This window comes from Apodemus sylvaticus, chromosome 1 (genome assembly GCF_947179515.1).
Source record: "Apodemus sylvaticus chromosome 1, mApoSyl1.1, whole genome shotgun sequence".
Classification (NCBI taxonomy): domain Eukaryota; kingdom Metazoa; phylum Chordata; class Mammalia; order Rodentia; family Muridae; genus Apodemus; species Apodemus sylvaticus.
Genome location: NC_067472.1, coordinates 76,452,481 through 76,472,203, shown reverse-complemented (window position 1 = coordinate 76,472,203; position 19,723 = coordinate 76,452,481). Strand labels below are relative to the sequence as shown.

General features: G+C 45.3%; 1 protein-coding gene across 1 annotated transcript in view; it reads left to right on the top strand.

Moving 5' to 3' along the window:
• Plpp4 (phospholipid phosphatase 4) overlaps positions 1 to 19,723 on the top strand; it is a 133,719-nt gene that overhangs the window by 40,226 nt on the left and 73,770 nt on the right. The window contains exon 2 of the mRNA XM_052174599.1: positions 13,586 to 13,694. Coding sequence (XP_052030559.1) covers positions 13,586 to 13,694 — 109 coding nt within the window. The remainder of the gene's footprint in view (positions 1 to 13,585; positions 13,695 to 19,723) is intronic.

The window sequence follows — 19,723 nt, the reverse complement described above, 5'->3', positions numbered from 1 at the left end:
GCCACTTGTCCAAAATCACGTGGGTAGTGAGTGGCCAGAACAGGTGCAAGCTTTCAGTTCCAGAGGGCCAGCTCCCGCCATCTTCCTTAGCAACTCCATCTTCCCCGCAGGCTCTTCTTCCCACTTACATTTTTCTTTTGAGTCAGAGACCTACTCTGTAGGCCAGGCTAGCCTCAATCTCGAAATCTCCCTGCCTCAGCTTCTCAAGTACTGGGATTACAGATGTGTGCCATCATACCCACGACTCACCCTCCGCCTCTGAGATACCATTTCTAGATTTTCCTTGGCCAGTGTTTTCTTCTGAAATATTTCAGGCATTCAGAACAATCGAAGAGTGGAAAGATCCCCACGTGCTTCAGTTAGAGTTGGCAGTTGTCAATATTCGTCACGTTAACCTCATGCCTGGGTGTTTGTTTTTCTGAACACCTGCAGAGGAATAGCTGACACTTCATACTCCTGAGCTCCCTGAAAGCTTCGGGTGTTTCTGCAAAGGGGGTGTTCTTCTACATGCCCCCTGTCCTCACTGCAGTGAAGGACACCAGTCCTTTCTTTGTCAATAACATCCAGTGTGGTTTCCCATCACTTGGTTTTCCCCAGTCATCCTCAAGGTTAAGGTCTACAATTTGTAAATTTAATTCTTTTTTTTTTACTTATTCACTTTGTATCCTGCTCACTGCCTGCCTCCCAGTCACCCTTCCCACAATCCTTCTCCCATCCCATGGTCTACATTTTTAAACCTGGGACACGTCCCCCCCCCAATCTAAGCATATGTGTTGTATTTGTGGAGGTATTTTGTTTTGTTTTAGTTTTTGGATTTGGTCACTGAGCTCTGAGCTATTACTTCTACTTTCTTCCTGTGTTCATCTCATTGTTCCCTGTCTGGTTTGGTTTTGTCCCTGTTGGGTCTAAATTCTTGGTGAGGTTTGGGGTTTATGTGCCTGGGGAGAGTGGTCGATGGGAGTGCTATATTAGTACCAAAACTATTCTGACAAAACGAGTAACAAAACCAGTCTAAGGACAATAGGGTCTATTTTAGCTCATGCTCTGAGGGACTGTAGCACATCCTTGTGGGAAAGACGTGGAGGCAGGTGTGTAAAGCACCTAGCCACAATGTGTCTGCAAGACGTGGAGGCGGGGGTGTAAAGCACCTAGCCACAGTGTGTCCACAGTCATCAAGCAGAAAGAGGAAAGCAGATGCTCGGCTCTTTTTCTTCTCGTCCTTTTTATTTAGCTCTGGACTCTGGCCTATGGGCTACTGCTGCCTGTATCTGGGGTATGTCTTCTCCCTGTAGTTAAACCTCTCTGAAAACCCATTTAGATCTGCCCAGAGTTGTGGGCCTATGTACCGGGAGACTTTCCATGGAGATCTCTGGCCCTGCCGGGTGTGAGGGTTCAGGCAAAGGGGAGAGAGTGCAAGTAGGGAGGGCAAGTCATCTCCACATCTCCACTGCCTCCACTGCTGCAACTGGCTCCACCTCAGTCTCCTCCTTTGCTGCCTCAGTTGCTCCAAGACCCTGCTGCACCCTTCTCTTGCGCTGAGTCTCGCCAGGCTGAGCTGATGAGAGGTCGAGTAGCCAGCGAGGAGTGCAGCAGTGTTACAGTTCTTATGATTGAAGCTCTCAGATGACGGAGTAGTTCTCACACCTTTATTCCTCCTGGATAGGATCCTTATATACAGTTTTGGGGTGGGTCAGGGTCTGACAGCAGGTACTTCCCATTGGCTTGGTCTGAGAGCTTGGGGATACCTTATCTGCATGCGGGAGGGCTTGGGGTGCTTTTCCTACATGACTGATGGCCACAAACCTCTTTATGAGGGGCTGTGGGGGGTTGTAGCTACATGACAGGAGCCAGGGGCCCAGGACTGTGACAAAATGCCTACTGTTCCTGTTCCTCACTGGCTACCCCATGTGGGATCACCTGTGGGGTCACCATGGTTTTAAGCCTGAACTTGGCCAGGGACCAGGCTGCCTGTCACAGCATACCACCCCACACAGAGTCATGACTCCTAGAGATTCTAAGTCCAGTCAGGTTGACAGTGACAATGTCATGAACATACTTCATTTCACATTGAGTTGGAGGTCCAAAAAACCAGTCCTTGGGTCCATTATCAGTGACCACAGAGAGGGAATGCACATCAGTGAGCTTCCAGGATCTGAGGAAGAGTTACACTAGGAGTGTCGTTCACTCACGCAGCTTGTGTCTGTTCTCTTCTGCTGCATTCTCTTCTGCTCCATTCTCTTCCTCCATCTCCCACACCTAAGAGTTAGGCAGATGAACAACATCTCCTGGCTTAGACCACATATCCTGCCACTGCCCTGCTTCTTACTCCATCCTATGCCAGAGTGCTTAGGAGAACATGGTAATGAGGTATGCGTCACTTGTACATTATCCACCCAGTATGGAAGGAGAGATTCCTAACATAGGGATTTATAGAGTTAGGGGAGGGAATTCTGACCTCAGGTTTGAGAATGACCACAGGAGATGTATATCTCTAGACAGAGTTTATGTGTCATAGAGACTCACATCCAGGAAGAGGACAGTGCATGCTATGAAAGGCTACCCAACAACAGTGCCAACGGGCAGGGACTAGGTCAGTTTCCCAGAGGAGAGCTGAATACAGACTGACAGGGAACTGTGACTCGATATCCAGGAACAAGAAGGAACTCTCTAGCTCCTTACTAGGACATATTTTTTTTTTGTCCAGGAGACATTATTCCTGGAAGCAGAATAGGAGACAGACTTGTGATTAGGATTTCTAAAACCTTCTGGTGTCGAGTGTTGTGCTCAGTCATGCTGTTGAGTCTTGATTATACTTTCCATTGTCCAAATGACACACCCATGAGCTGACTCATTTCATACACGTGCCAACTCTCAGAGGTGCTGCTCTCAGAATTACCTCACCGATGAGGCAAACAAGGCTCGAGAAATGAGGAGCCCGAGATCACATGACTGATTGGAGAAGAATGGATATACAAGGTAGCCATTTGTCCCCAGAGTCTGTAGCCTCAGCTAAACAGGGCATGTGTTTAGAGCAGGGGGTGGAGTGTGTGTCCCAGCTTTGTTATGAGTGCCACTTATGTCTGTGAAGTCACTGCCCATTCTCCTGTTGGGAGACTGATTTCAGAACAACAGGAAAATATGACACCTGGAGCTGGTCCTCATCTGGTCTAGAGCAGATGGCATTGACACAGTTCTCCACACTTGCGTGAGGGCAGGCTATTTGATAAAACCACCTGCTTCAAGGGAAGCCACTTTCCGAGGGATGAGCAGGAAGGCATTGGTGGGAATGACCAATCGGATCTTGTTTTCTCCTTGTAGTGCTTCTCAACCTGTGTGTCACAGGCCCATTGGTAAACCTCTATCTCCAAAAATATTTACATCATGATTCATAACAGTAGCAAAATTACAGTTATGAAGTAGCAATGAAAATAATTTTATGGCTGGAGGTCACCACAACATGAGGAACTGTATTAAAAGGTCTCAGCATTAGGAAGGTTGAGAACCACTGTTCTAGATCCTTCCTGTACGTCTTAGAGCTCTTACCCCACCCCCAGTAAACACAGACACTGCTCTCTGCAGGAATCTGTTCTGCTGTTCACACTGAGTAAGGTTGGAGACCAGTGTGCAGGAGACATAGGGAGGAATGAGACCCCTGACTTCCTTATGCCCCAAGGAATAGTGGGTACTGATGGGCTGAGCTGTGTGGACTGTCAGTGAGAGGGCTTGGTGAGTAGTCACTCACCAAGTCAGCCTGATGGTGACCTGAGAGAATCAACTCCTGGATTGTCATCTGACCTCTGACCTCTGCACTCACAACATGGTATTCATGTACTAACAATAACAACAACAACAATAACAACAATAAATATTTATTAAAAACACAAAATATAAACAACTATTTACATTGTATAATAATAATAATAATAATTATTATTATTATTGTAGTAGTAGTAGTAGTAGTAGAGTGTAACTGCCCGCAGTTACATCAGACGTGTTACCTGGAAGGGAAGCTGGGGATGTATGGGAAGGTGGCAGAAAGAGAGCGAGACCAAGAAAATATTTGCTGTTCAAGGTCTCAAGGTTTAATGGAGGACTCCAAATATATAGGCAGAGGAAAACCCTTCCCCCAAAGGCTGGAAACTTCTCCGCAGAACCCGTTCAGTTGCTCCACAGGTGGCTAGTGTTTCTCAGGAAGCTGCAGGTCCTTGGAGAACAATGGGCTTCACCTTGGTCTGAGCACTGCACCTTAGGTGGAGGGGATTATGGCTAACACGGTGGTAGTTCCTGCTCAAAGGCTAGGAGAGGAACTTCACCTTGGTCGATGTCCAGTTCCTGTCAGATGGCATGGCACCCCAATAAGGCTCTCTACAGTAGAGTAGTGGTAACAACCCATTTACCAATTTTTAAAATCTGCATGGACCTAGACAGGCTCCCCATGTCTCGTAGCTTCAGTGTACTTGGTTCTGAACTGAACAGCCAGTTCTTGCCCAGAGGTTGTTTCAAGGATTACTGACGTTACTTTGGAAAACCTAAGTGCAATACTTGGCACAGGACAGTGCCCAGTGTGCTTATTAGTTCTGCTTGTGATTCTAATTGGTACCTTTGTACCTGGGGGTCTCCAAGGATTCAGACTCAAAGGAAGACCCATCTGGAGTCTGGCTGCTGCTTTACTGGCGCAGTGATAACCTATCAATATGTTCTCTCCACAGCTGCCTCCCACCCCTTGTTCCCAGGGCTAATGAAAACTCTGATAGGCTTGCTCTCAGCAGGTGGGGAGCTGCCAGCCTCTTCAGCAGGCCACATGTGATGTCTGTTTGTAAGGCCCACTGGAGAGCAAGAGTCAATCTTGCAATTAGGAAACAGGCTTCAGTATTGGCTCTAACCTGCAAAGCCCTTTTAGCATGCATTAGTCTTTCCCTTATAGATCTCAAGGTTTGGAAACAGATTTCCATGACACTCTTGGCTCATTAAGTGGTCAAAGTCAAGTGGTGGCTGTTACCATTCTTCTGTCTGAGTCCCTTTCCAACACACAGTCCCACTGTCTTCAGGAGGACTTTAATGGAGGCCAGTCTCAAACCCAGTTGTCTTCCCATGGGTATCACTGCTGTTCACACTGGGAATTTTAGGACTCCAGTCCAGACCCTAACATTTATTGATGTGAAAAAAATGTTCACAGTGGCCCTGAAAAGTGTGGTCTCCTGAGGATTGAGGGGAATGTTGAAGTGAAAGTTTCTAGTTTCCTAACAACTCAATTGGGTCCACATGATTTTTTTCTGGAAGCTGTCTTGTGGAAGGGCATGTGGTGTTTAGAAAGAATATAAATGGAACCTCTTGCATGGCTTCCTGTGTAGCACTTGGCTCCTTTACTTGTTTTCACTGGTCTTTGCTAGTTTTTGCTGGTCTTCACTTCATAGAGAGAAAGGTACCAAAGAACTTCTCATGGTATCCTGACTGATTCTAGCCAGTTCAGCTGACTTGTGCAAATTCAGCGGAGCCTTGATATTTATGTTGGATGGAACATCTAGTACTGATTCGTTAGTATTTACTATTGAACTGGGCTGCTGGTATCTTGACAATGAAGAGGGGAATTTCCCCCAAGGAACTACTTCTAAACAGGTCCACAACCGTCTTTTCCTATTAACCTTCTTTCTCCCCTACCTCTGTTTGGTGGACTAGAAGAGAGGTTGAAGTGTTTAAGAACCCTAAGTAACGTAGGTTTTAAAAACTCTAAGCCTGCAGGATATGAAATCTCAGAAAAGATTAAATGACTCTTCTCATGCTACCTAACAGGCAAGTGCTGAGTCAGAGATTTAAACCAAGTCAATGATATGTCAAGTTCATATTTCTGCATAATTGGAGTAGAAATTAATGGTGGGAGAAGGGATTGAGGAATTCCTTCTAAATGTATGGTTTTTACTATCCTTAAGTGTCCACTTTTCTTGGGAGTGGACAAACATATTAGAAAATCTATGAGTTTATTGGCTGATAGGGAGAGGAGAGCTTTAATAATTTGTGTTAAAAGAGACATTAGTACTTCTTGGCTTGGAACATGCTATTTCTAAGTTCTACTAGTGATTTATTGAAATGGGCTCTTCTGGTTCTCAGCTTTAGGCTGATCTGTTGTCATACTCAATGAAATATTCCTGGAGGATAAGGAGATGTCAGCTTGTGTGCTGGAATGTGTGTGTGTGTGTGTGTGTGTGTATGTGAGAGAGAGAGAGAGAGAGAGACAGAGAGAGACAGAGAGAGAGACAGAGAGAGAGACAGAGAGAGAGAGAGAGACAGAGACAGAGAGAGAGACAGAGAGAGAGAGAGAGAGGGGGGGGGATGAGTAGATGTAAGATTGTGAGATTAGAGACACATCACTCTGGCCTCATCTGGGATCCTCTACAGGTGTCCAACCTGTTAAAAAGCATATATACCACACAGTGGTGGTATATATCCCCCAGAATTGTACCTGTTGCTTGGAGGAGAGTCAGGTAACCCAAGGAAGAAGGCAGGATGAGGCAAAGGTTCACCCAGAGGAAACGGTGTTTGGTTTCTGTGGTTTGGCGTTGTCCTCACTCCTTTCCGCCTTAGGACTTTGCCTGTTTCTTCTTCATTGTCATCAGCTCTTCTGTCTCTTTTCTATCTAAGTAAATGCTAGTGGATTCTCTCTGCTTCTTAAAACATTGCATGCTTCCCTCTCACTTAAATCATCTTTGACCTATGTGCCTGCAATTGGATTTGTGCATCCTGTATATGTGTGCACTATGTATGTGAAAGAGATGTATGTATGTATGGGGAATTTAAATAAATACTCTGTGCATGGGTCAAGGAGAGAAGTTCTGAGCATTAGATTAGGATCATGTTTATAAAAATATATTCTGTGTACTTGTTGTTGTTCGAATGTCATCAGAAGCTAGGGTAAACCATTCCCTTTTGCCAAGAGAATAGTCCCTCTCAGACAGTAGTGAAGCTGGTGCATGCTTCAGTTTTTGCCCAGCAAGTCACTTGATTTTTAATAGTCACAGTTTTCATGAAAGAACTTGATACATTTGCACATTTATTTTAGCCTTTAATAATATCTGTTTACTTTTGTAACAGTAGTAGAAACATCTTGACTAGCATAGTTCAGAGATTTTATTTTTGAATGAATAGAGTTTGACAATAGTTAACATCTTATGCATGCTTACAGTGAAGGAAGACTTCATTATCTGAAGGTTAGATTGATACCTGTTGCTGACACTGGGCTTATTGGGTGCAGTAATGTTGTAACTATCTAACCAGTCTTATTGCATAACATTGTTTTCTTGGAATGATGAGTAACTGACCCCCATGACCTGCTGGAGTTCTGTACTTCCTTCTGATACAGGATTCTTTCTTTTCTTTTCTTTTCTTTTCTTTTCTTTTCTTTTCTTTTCTTTTCTTCTTTTCTTTTCTTTTCTTTTTTCTTCTGTTTTTCTTTTTGCCATCAGACTTAAGGCAGATTTAGGAGTCTTACTCTAGCATAAAGATTACTGTGGTGCACAGTGAAGATCTTGGCATTAATCCATGCCATCTGTGTGCAGAGGCCCCCATGTTACAAACATGCTTACTTCAGATCTTTGTTCCAACTGAATCAGGGAAGTGTCATTCAAAATGGAGGCCCCAGGTCCCAGCCTTTGTCTGGTGGCTGGTCCTGGCAGAGTTTTGAGGCATTAAGATGTTGTCATCTGCATTATATTCATTGGAAATAAAAGTAAACTAAATAATTTTAGACACCTGCCAGGGGTCAAAGAGTTGCCCCCAAGTTCTTCATCCTTTTCTTTTAAATCTAAGGATGTGATCATCATGCTGGCTGGGTATAAGATGATGCTCAGACGTTGCTGATGTGGCTAGAGCCACTTTCCTTCAGGTGGAAATCCATATTGTTGAGTGTTTGAGTGTCCAGTGTTGATTTTTATATTTTCTCCCTTTTTAATATTTTTTAACACAAGTGGGGTTTGAAATGATATTCCAGGCTTTAGGGATGAGTTTAACTAGACATGAGCATGACCTTCCTCACAGCCACCGTGGAAAAGTTCGGTGGCAGTCCTCTTCTCTTCCACCCTCCATGGGAGGGCCTCTTTGCCCACTTTTTCTTTCCCTTCTCAGAGGGACAGAGTTCTGTTCAGAGACTGTGGTCACTGAAGAGGACTAGTCAACAGCCCTCCAATTCTTTTGTGTTTATTTTGATGCTTAGCAGGTGTGTTGGAAGGCATGCTGGTTTTATAATTAAAGTGACATGAAATTTCTTCTAAAAAATCTGAGTAGCTTCAAAGGGGATTCTGTCTTCAGAAAAATAATCGTACAAGTCAGCCAACCTGATTCTCAAATGACCAGAGTTAGAAGGCCCTGACTTTTACTGAGAACATCCTGTCTCAGCACATAGCAAGCACACAAATGCATTGAGATTTGCTAAGTGAAGGTTCAGGTTGCAGGCCTGAAGTTGAGACAGACTCCCCAGTTCATGATCCCTTAGTGCTCATGGTTTGATCTACAGATAAACATCATATCATCATGAGGAAAGAAGGTTGCTAGAAACGCCAGCTCCCAGGCATCCTTGTTCCTGTATCTGTAATCACAAGACCCCTGCGTGTTTCCTGGACACATTAAAGTATGGGATCCTATGACCCAACACACTGTTGGATGTCCTCAGTGTGAAGTGAGCCCTGGTGTAGTGATAACTAGAGACAGTACCTCACAGTTCCATACTTAACAGTTTGTGTGTGTGTGTGTGTGTGTGTGTGTGTGTGTGTGTTATTGTATATGCAGGCACACTTTGTGTGTGCAGGTGCATGTGGAGGCTAAAGGATGGCTTTGTCTTTCTTCAGACTTCAGTTGTTCTCAGATGACCATCAACCTTGGTTGGTTATTATTATTTCTTGAGATAGAGTCTGTCACTCTCCTGGAACATACGAGGTAGGCTAAGATGGCTGGTCAGTGAACTCCCGGGATCCTCCTGCCTCTGCCTTCCTCAGTGGCGTGATTATGGATGCTCGTTCCGGTGCCTTGCTTTTTTATGTAGGATACTGAGATCAAACTCTGGTCTCCATGGTTGTGCAGTAAGCACCTTCCTGACAGAATGATCTCCCCAGGCCCAGAAAAGAACCAGAGTTTCTACTTCTTGCTTTGCAGCCTACTTCCAAGGGTGCATCCAGGGCTCAGTGTGCCCATCCTTGGAAGCTCTGTTGTCTCCAGTGCCTTCTATCCTCTGCATGCCCTCTTCTGACCCCATTTGCTTTTATAAGCCCTGGGTCCTCTGAGCAGCTGCCTTGCTGTCTGGATTCTCTGAGGCAGACGCCAGTGGCTGGAGAAGGGACATCTATCTTTCTTAGTACTATTGGTCCCAGGGGATATGATTTGCCTGATAGATGTGGGTTTTTTGCTACAGCTACTCAGGGTAGAGTGAAGGATTATTTGAAAGTTTCAGTATTTGGCAGCATTTTAGAAAAATTGCACCTGACCTTTAGGAAGAAAAACCTTTAGACTGGGGACATGAGTTGAGTAAAGTGTTTGACATGAACATATGAGGACATGTGTTCAAGCCCAGCATCCTTTTAAAAAGGAAGGGCACAGGGACATACATGTGTAATCCCAGTGCTAGAGAAGCAGAACAGGTGAATCCCCAGAGTTTGCTGCAGGCAGCGTAGCCTAGTGGGCATTCCAAGTCTCATTGAGAGACCTCATGTCAAAAAACAAGGGGACAACATATGAGGAACAACATCTGAGGTTAGTTGACCTCTGGCCTCCACTAACACACATGTATGTATACATTAACACCACCAGAGCAGGAGAGAGAGAGAGAGAGAGAGAGAGAGAGAGAGAGAGAGAGAGAGAGAGAGAGAGAGAGAGAGAGAGAGAGAGAGAGAGAGAGAACGACAGACCAAAAGAGACAGGCACTTATACAAAGACAGACAGAGACACACAGTGAGAATTTAAGGACACAGAGACAGTAGGAAGAAATTGTTCAGTGATGTCTAAGTGTCCTGGCCCCATGGCCTGCTTTGTGGGGAAGAATTGGGAGTCAAGATTCTGGGGTCTCTGGCAGTGGGCTGTATAACATTACAGTTAGTGCCACCCTGTGGATGGCAGATGGTGCTTCAGTGGTAGCCAAAGCCATATTCTGCGCCTTCTGCTTTTTTGTAGTTAAGACTTACCATACCTGTCAATGGAAGGCATCTGTTTCCTTTCTTGAAGAAGACTTTAAGACTCACCTGTAGCATTAGTTTTCTCATTGTAACGGAATACCTGACCAAAAGGACCTTAAGGCATGAAGGGTCTTTCTGGTTCATGGCTGGAGGACACAATCCACCATGGCAGGGAAGAGAGAAGCATCTCTTTGATGTGATAGCTAAGGCTGCTCACTTACATTTGGTCCGATTAGGAAACTGAGCACAGGAAACAGGGTGGGCCTATAAATGTCAAATGACCCATTTCCTCCAGCTAGGTTCTACTTCCTAAAGTTTCCATAGCCTTCCAAAACAGCAGCACCTCCTAGAAACCAAGTGTTCAAACACATGGGCCCTTGGGAGACATGAACAGCCAGAGTATGAAGATGGCATTATGTGACTCTCAGGAGAAGCTATCTACTTGGTCTGCTTCTCTCGGGATGTAGGATGAAATTCTCAGTACCCAGGGATTGGCGGGAATGTGTCAGTTCTCATCTCAGTACCCAGGGGTTGGCGGGAATGTGTCAGTTCTCATCTCAGTACCCAGGAGTTGGCAGGAATGTGTCAGTTCTCCAGTTCAGCTCCAGTTAGGCTGCCAGCAGGTAGCCATCTTGATAATGCCTAGTGCGGCATTCAGTTAACTACAGTCTCAGCCGATGTTCTAAATTATCCAAGGAGAGTGTCTAAGCAAGAACTCTTCAGTCAGACCCACAGAATTTCCTGAGCCACAAACTCATGAGCAAAAGCAAAAATTTTAGGTTGATTTATGGTAGAGTCATGGTGATCAGAATATTCTTGAAGGTTTAGCTATCACAAACACCCTGTGTGGTGTTAAAACATCTTTTAGACAAACTTTATTGCATTGCATTTCATCTAAAATTCTTTTAAAACACCTGGAGGCAGGTATCAGGCTGCAATGCAGTTAAAGAATATACAAAAAACTGGGGGAAACATACACTGGAGACTGGAGTATAGTGGTAAATAGGAAAAAAATACTAGTTTTCTGCCCATGTTTAGTTGGGTGATCTATATATTTCAAAATCCTCCTCTTCCCTTCCCTTCCCCTTCCCTCCCCTCCTCTTCCCTCCCCTCCTCTTCCCTCCCTTCCTCTCCCATACTTTTATTTCTCTCCCCGCTTCGACTTCCTTTTCCCTCCATTCCCCCTTTTCTTTCTCTTTTCCTTTCTCATACAGAGCCCAGACTTGCTTGAACTCATCCTCCTGCTTCCACTCTCCAAAAGCTGGGACTTTAGGTGTGTACAATCACACAGCATTTCCATAGCACCGGGACTGGGAACCGGGGCCTCGTGCATGCCAGGCAAGTGCCTACCCACGGAGTTTCGTCCCCATGCCCCATATGTGTTCTTTCAATGTAATTTCCATTCCATCCCTGTAAGATATGCTCAATTCACAGACAAGGAAACAGAGGACCAGAGATATTAAAGAAAGCTCGTTCTGTGCACCACATAACCAGGGCACAATTAAAACTCCAGGATTGTCAATCAAGAAAATTAAGTCATCAAGTTTCTTGAAGTCAAGAGTGCAGGACCCTTAATGGATTACTGGGGTTAGAGCTGGAGCAGGGGACCTGGAGAGTGGTTTAAAATCCACATCCCCAGGCCCTATCTGTACTATTTATACATCTAACAAGTCTCCAGAAGATTCTCATCCATCTCCATCTGTGGCCTTTGATAGTTCTAAGCTACCCCATTGCTGATGTGTACAAAGCAGCCTCACAAAGGGCAGTGCTTTCCTAAGTGGCATAGAGTGGCTTCATGGGAGGACTGGGCCAGGGAACAGTTTTCTAATGCCCAAGGAAGTGCTCACCATATCCTTGCTTTGGAGAAAGTAGTCGGGACACAGGAGTTTTGCAGACCAGGTTCTTGATGCACTTGGGATCCCATTCTGCAACAGACACATCCTGGGCTCACGTTGGTGAGGTCTTGGCTGGTCTCTATGACAGTTACTACATTGGAAAATATTTTCCAGGTGACTCTTTCATTTCAGGTGGAGATGCAGTGGTCAGAGGGCTAAGCAGAGCTGTCAAAGACACTTCTATTTTTTGGAATTCCTAAGTACACAGATTCTTAGCATTTAAAACCTTACCCACAATTAGAAGTGAGGGTGCAGAGGATAGAGAATAGAAGGAAGGCCAGGAAGGCATGTAGAAACAGACATGGAGGATTATGGGTACTTATAGATGCACAGTAGACGCTGGTCTGTTTGATGGTATAACCTTGAAACTGCTCAGAGTGTGTGTTAACTTGGGCAGTATCAGGGCCTTCTAGCAGGCCAGCCATCCTAGGAGGCTCTCAGCTCATGGTCCTTGTATGATGACTGCTGAAAATGTTCATGAACGTGCAGTCAGGTCCAGGTCAGATGACACCTAAGTTTAGGCTACATAGTGAGGTTGCAAGGTCACCGATTCTGCTAGGACCTGGCTCTTGAATGACTGTCTCTTTTTTGCCGAAGAAAAGGAGAATTTCTGGATCCAGGACTAAAACAGGGGTGGCTATGAGAAGACCAAAGTTACTAGATCCTCTTGACTCGGGATCAAAATTTCTCAGCCAGACAGTGGAAGACTGGAGCCTCTTGATGTTCTGGGTCCCAGACATTCATGCTTGAAACTGTTCTGGATGAGATTTGGATGGAGGTGGGGCTGGAGATGCTGGGCAAAGGCTGTTAGCTGAAGTCTGATATCATAAATTCATAATATTGCCTGTCTCCCAACCCCCACTGCTTTTCATTTAAGGATTGCTTTTGGTTGCCCAAAAAGAGGTATCTCAGGCTGGAGAGTGTGCTGGATTACCATGGCAGGAATAGTTCTCAGAGGGTAAAAAGATGAAGAGGGAAGATGCCTAGAGCGCGCCCATTAGCAGACTCAAAACATCCCATTACCTCACCTTCTCATCCTTCCTCTGCCCACTAGTGGAGGGAGTGGCAGCAATATGACCTCATCTGGGTAATGGGAGGGAGGACAGGACATTTCCTGTCCCCTTGTTAGGTTGAGGGAACCTGCTAAATCTCCACTCCTGTCTCAGACCTTTGTTCTCAGACACTGTGCTCACAGCCTAGCCCTGGCCCCATGTGAGCCACTGGGTGGTTCGTGAGCTTTCAGCTCACATTAGGAGCCTGAGTTCTTAGCGTCTTTGTAAAGGTGTTTCCTGGCTCTCTCCTTAGCCAGGGAATGAGTCCTTGCTGCCACAGGTGACAGGACGCTAGAGTCTCAGTGTTGTTTTGTCTTTCTCTGGTTGGAACTGGATGAGTATCATCACCAGAGGCTCCCTGTTTCTTCCGTACCCAGAAGTCAGGAAGATCCTTCTGGGGACTTGCAAGCTATGGCTTCCCCTGGGTAGCCTTTTCCACGGCCCCTGAGTGCTCAGCTGTCATGTCCTTTTCTCTGTTTTGTTTCAGTTTTACAGAGTTTTTGGATCCATTCCAGAGAGTCATCCAGCCGGAAGAGATCTGGCTCTATAAAAATCCTTTGGTGCAGTCAGACAACATACCTACCCGCCTCATGTTTGTAAGTACCATGATTTGGTGGCTAATGTGTCCACTATCCCACCTACACACCAAATGGCCTTTGACCTTTGCTGTTCTAGGTTGAAGACAGCAAGCAGCTTTAAATAAAGAGGATGGTAGCCCATCCAATTGAGACTCGCTTCCAGGTCATAACGGGCACTGATAGTTCACTTGAGAGACTGTGATTGCCCAACACTTTGGAAGCAGAGGCAACTTACTTGCCTCTGAATGTTTCTACATAATGACAGTGAAGTAAAGACAGACTGGAAGCTAGTGACTAGAATTCTCCATTCCTTCTCCTGTCAGTATAAGGCTGAGATTTTCCAACTTGGGCAATACAGACTACTTACTTGTGATCGTGACCCTCGGGCAGGCTGAGGACAGGCTCATTAGATAAAATGCTTGCCACCCAAGTATGAGGACTGGCGATCAGATCTCCTGGACCCATATAAATGCTGAGCGCAAATGCTAACCAACCTATAATCCCAGCACATAGAAGGTGGGTCTCAGCAAGCATGCTAGCTAGACTAGCCAAATCACTAGGCTCTAAGTTTAAGTGTGAGACCTTGCCACAATATGTAGGGTGGCACACTGAAGAAGGCATTCTATTTTAACTAGTGACCTCTATACATGCTACATACATGTGCCCACACACATGCCAACAGAAATATACAGCTGTACACCAAACATTCAGACATATACAAACAAACAAAAAAGCCCACCCGCACATTAACCACTAGGTGTTATCTGTGTCTCTTCCCTAGAACAAATGAGAAAACACCCAATCAAGCGACAGATAGAGTGGGGTTACTTTTCCTTCTTTTTCTTACCTCTCCTCAGCAATGACAGACTTTTATCTTTCCCTCCTTGTATGCCAGTGCATATGAAAGACTACTTCATATGGTCCCAGACTATGTCAGAGAGGAAGGAGTCATTACTATCCACTGCTTGTAGGGTCAGAAGTGCATCTCAGCGATATGAGAGAATTTTCCTGATACCACACAGTTAGTGAGTGACAATGTCTGGTCTGGGTAACCAACTGTGGAGCTCAGCTCTCCTTCTTGAGACTTCCCTGGATGTTCCAGAGAATCAGGAACTCCTTGAGGATGTTGTTACTCTTGAAGCATTGCCAGTAAGCTGTTGTGTCGCAGAGGAAACAATCAGATGTTCCCCCTTCACTGGGACCAATAAGAGAACTTTCAGAGGGGCTGCCTAGTGGATGGAAGGTGATTCCTTTTGACCCATCACTATGTCTGTGTTTCTGGGTACTACGGTGATTGTTCCAGAGCATTCACGATACGCATGGGACTATTTGAAAACAATGTCATTATTTAACAGAGGAGAGTGTTTTAAGTAGTGATGGTTGGAAAGATATTCATATCTGCAAAGGAAAATGGCTGCGTGGATATTCAGGTGTTGTGAAAATGGCTGCTACCCTTCGTGGACAGTGAGGTGTTATTACAGTTACTTTCATAATTACTTTTCAGCTTGGAAAAAGAAAATAGGTTTCTGTAAATCTTAGCGAAAGTGAAATATTAAGGTCGGTTGGCAGTAGGGCATAACAAATACTCATGTATTACAATAAGATTCATTTCCAATTCTATTCTAACTCAATAAATCCTAGATATGAACGAACCAGTATGTGGCTAATGACTTCACAGCACAATTAGGGGGAAACATCTGTTTATCACTCAGACCCATTCTTCCCAGGGCTTTGCATTTCATGTGCTATAAGACGCAATTTGGAGATGAATGCTCATACAGGACACCAAGAGGAGCTTGCGGCCCTGGCCTAGATTTATGAACAATGGATTGTTCTGAAGATTAAATGCAGACACCACAAATGTTCTAGCTACAGACACAAGGGGGCTGAAACAATTTGCATACTGCAAGTGACTGGGATGAGATGCAGAAAGGTCATCCAGTAGCATGATTTTTGGAGACTAGGAGTATATCTGGCTCCATGCACTTGCTTACTCTCGAATCCTAAAATGAAACAAGTCCAACCTTTTACGTTGTTAATAGTGGTTGATGAAGCACATGCATTCAGCTACAAATTCAGTGCAGTCCACAAGAGCAACAGGAGAGCAGAAGCACCATTTAAAATACCCCAAACTCAAAGGTAGAAAATACTTCATCATCCCATAATTAGATTTGTTCTCCTAGACTTTATTAAGAGTTTAATATGAGCTATCCTTTGTCAGCTTTTCATCCTCAAAAGCTTTCCCAGTGTTCCTAGGAGAAGGTTGTGTGGCCCAAATAGTCTCAATGATATCTAATCTAGGCCAGTCCCCCTTGGAAGCTCAAATTCTACTCATTTGTTTATTGTATGTGTGTGTGTGTGTGTGTGTGTGTGTGTGCGTGTGCATATGCGTATAGATGCACACATACAAATATGCCATGCTGTGCTTGCCACAGTCAGAAAACAGCATGGGAGCTTTGGTTTCTTCTTTTCCTTGTTCTGTGTGGATTCCAGTGATGGAGCTGAGGTAGTAGAGGGTGGCACAGAGTGCCTCTATTGGCTTTTCCACCTCACCAGCCTACATTTTCTTCTTCCAAATGTAAAATCTTAGCCTTTTACGTAGGTTGGAATGTTTTCATCTGAAGGTGAATTTTCTCACTTCCCAACTGAAATGTTTTCTTAAGGAGCTAGCACTGATTCAGGTGCTTCCTTATCCAGTAAGTAGTGGCCCGGAGTCATGAGTCATGAGCATGTGAGAACACATGCATATGTGCTCATGTGTATCACAACCCCTTGGTCAAATGTAACCAGAAACAATAATAGAGCAAAGGTTTGGGGATTGAATCAAGTGTGGTCAAAGGAGAATCAATGGTGATGACATTCTCATCAAAGCCCCAACTCACACTTAACCTGTCTGTGGCTCCTTCAGTGCAGGCGATGGGTGTGGGCATGGTAGACTGTCCAATGCCACAATGAATCTATGTTCTTGATGACCAAGGATTCTTTTCAGAAGTACAGAGACTTGACTTAGCATTTCCCCATCATTCCCAAGCAGCCAGCCCCTTGCCAGAGACTGTGCTGTTATTCAAAGGAGGTCACCATCTCTTGCTGAGTGTGCAGGATTATCAGAGCATGGCTAACACCTGCTCTTGATGTAGCCATGTCAGCTGGTTATGGATGCTGCTCGATGTACCACCGGTTAATGTCCTGCTGTACATTCAGGACATACTTCCAAAGAATATGCTGTAGCTAGGGGAGACCATAAAGGCTGTGGAGACTAGGAAGTCAGGTCAGGCATGGAACATATCCTCAGGGACCCTGCATATATACTCTGATATAAAACAGGATCTGGAAAGGTCAGAGAGGAGATTCAGGTACACTTCTATGGGGCTTTGTCACCTTTGTCATTGTTTTAGAGTTTTACTGCTGTGAAAAGACACCATGACCAAGGCAACTCTTATGAAGGAAAACATTTACTTGGAGCTGACTTACAGTTTCAGACATTTGTTCCACTATCAACATGGCAGAAAGCATGGAGGCATGCAAGCAGACACAGTGCTGAAGGAGCTGAGAGTTCTGCAACTTTATCCACAGGCAGCGGGAGACTGTGCGCCACACTGGCCAGACTTCAACATATATGATATCTCAAAGCCCACCTCCACAGTGACACACTTCCTCTAACAAGGCCACGCCTACTCTAACAAGGGTTAGAGTACCTACACCCCCTAATAGTGCCATTTCCTGTGGGCCAAGCATTCATACTCATGAGTCTATGGGCGCATTCTTATTTGAATCACCACAGTCACTATCACCATCCTCCATTACCCACACTCATCATTACCATCACTGTGAACAGCCAGAGCTACCATCGCTTCTTGAGGACAGTGCCTGTGCTCGTCACATAGCAAGCAGCATCTCCGTTAATGCTTCTCAGAATCTCTCACAGCGACATGGTTCTTCAACTCAATAAGTTCAGGATGAAAAATATCAATGTTCCCAAGGTCTTACAACTGTTTAAAGCTAGACCAGACCCTCTCAGGAGAAGTTGGTATGCTGTGTGGCCCCTTTTAGACTGAGGCGAGCTGGAGAGATGGTGCCAGCATGTCACACGCAGAGAATGCAGACATTAAAGCTCTAAAGTGGGAGAATAATGCCCTGGAGGCCCATTGAGTCAGAGTTTATTTGAGGGTATACATAGGCTAAGGGGGGCAGAGGAGGCAGGAGTGGAACCAGATGGTGGATGCCTTCAGATTGATGATGATGATGATGATGATGGTGATGATGGTGATGATGATGATGATGATGATGATGATTATCACTCACTACCCAGCAGGCATGAAGCATTTTCCATGAGCCAAACCCAGGGCTAGGCTGTAGGGATGCAGACCTGAATCGATGTGGCTTCTATTCTTGTGGAGGCACAGACAAATATCACCTGGCAAGTTCAGCCTTGCTGGAAAACCATTGAAGAGCAATTTAAACTTAACTAGGAAACTGAAAAGAGCTCTGCAAAAATTTCCCCTTGCCTCTCAAGGAAATATCCACCCAAGACTCAATTCCCTTTGTCTCTTCTGGTTCTGCCCAGAGCACACCTGATTTTATCTCTCAGAATCTTCCTGTCACTGGGATGATTTGCTAGGAGGGTTTCCTATTCTGGGATGCTTTTAAGGAAGATAAGAACTAGTCAGTTCGGGGAGAGGATGGAAGGAGAGACAAACTTAGCTGGTGATAGACAGTTTAATTTGTAGTCTCCTTTTAAGTCTTTGACGGCCTTTTCTGTGGTGACAGGTTGCCATTGTTTACACAAAGTGGGGCCTTTTTTGGGTGTCTGTGTGCTGGAGTCCTCTTTAAAATCTCTCCGTCGCCCACCTTCATGTGAGGTGCCAGAGCTGTAGGCACTTCGCCCCCTGTGTTGCGACATAAGTGAGCCTTGGTGACCGCCTCCCCAGTGAGAACCCTGACATTGGAATGCTCTAGGTTTGCCTCTCCTAAAAGTTTCCTGCTATGCTCATGTTCCATCTACAGATAGGCTGTTGCAAGCCGTGCCCTCCCCTAGACACAGCTGGGACAGTCCAGTGCTTTGCAGCAGTGCTGAGGCAGACCCCATTTCTAGGTGGAGTAGAACCAGGATACTGAGGGATTTTCTTATGTGGGCTTCACTGGTGGGCACAGTGGTCACACATTGCGGGGCCAAGGTGCCTGGAAGCTTCTGTTCTTTTGTTACCAACCTTATTCCTCTCCCCGGCCCTCTTTACTCCGATCAGTAGATTTGTGTGGAACACACTTGAATCCCATGTGAGATCCTGGGACTCTGCTGGTGTAGTTTGAGTGCCTGTTACATTCATTTGGGGTCTGGTGAGACACCAGGTAAGAGACAAGGGGGTGATGGTGATGTAAATACCATCACTGTCTCTGACCTTCACTGGGCTCTAAGGCCCCCGACGATGTTGCAGATCCAGGCTGTATTTGTGGCTTTTTAGGTTGCTGTGACAAATACCACAAATAAGGCAACATATAGAAGGATTTAGTTGGGCTTATAGTTCCAGAGAGATAAAAATCTACCACTGTCACAGTAGGGATGAGGGAAGCATGGCAGCAGGCAGGGGGACCAGAGCAGCAGGCTGAGAGCTTGCCTCTGAAGCCACAAGCAGGAGGGAAGGAGAAGGAGCTGGGAACAATGTGCAGCTTTTGAAACCTGAAAGGTCTCAGTGACATGCACACCTCTGAAACCCTCCTAGATATTGTCACTGACTGGGGGCAAATGCCTAAAACTACCTGTGCCAGTGGTTCTCAACCTGTGGGCCATAACCACTGGAAAACATGTATTTTCAATGGTCTTAGGAACCCTGACTATTTTTATTGTGACTTAATAATTGTAATTTTGTCCCTGAGCAATGTCTCCGTTCCTAAGACCATTGGAAATGTGTTCTCTGATGGTCACAACCCACAGGTTTAGAACTGCTGTTGTAGGACATTTTAACTAAACCACCATACCTGGCCAGGACAAAGGCATGAGACTAGTGCCCCCAGTGTTGCTAGGATATAGGAGAGATCACAGTCTTCAGTTG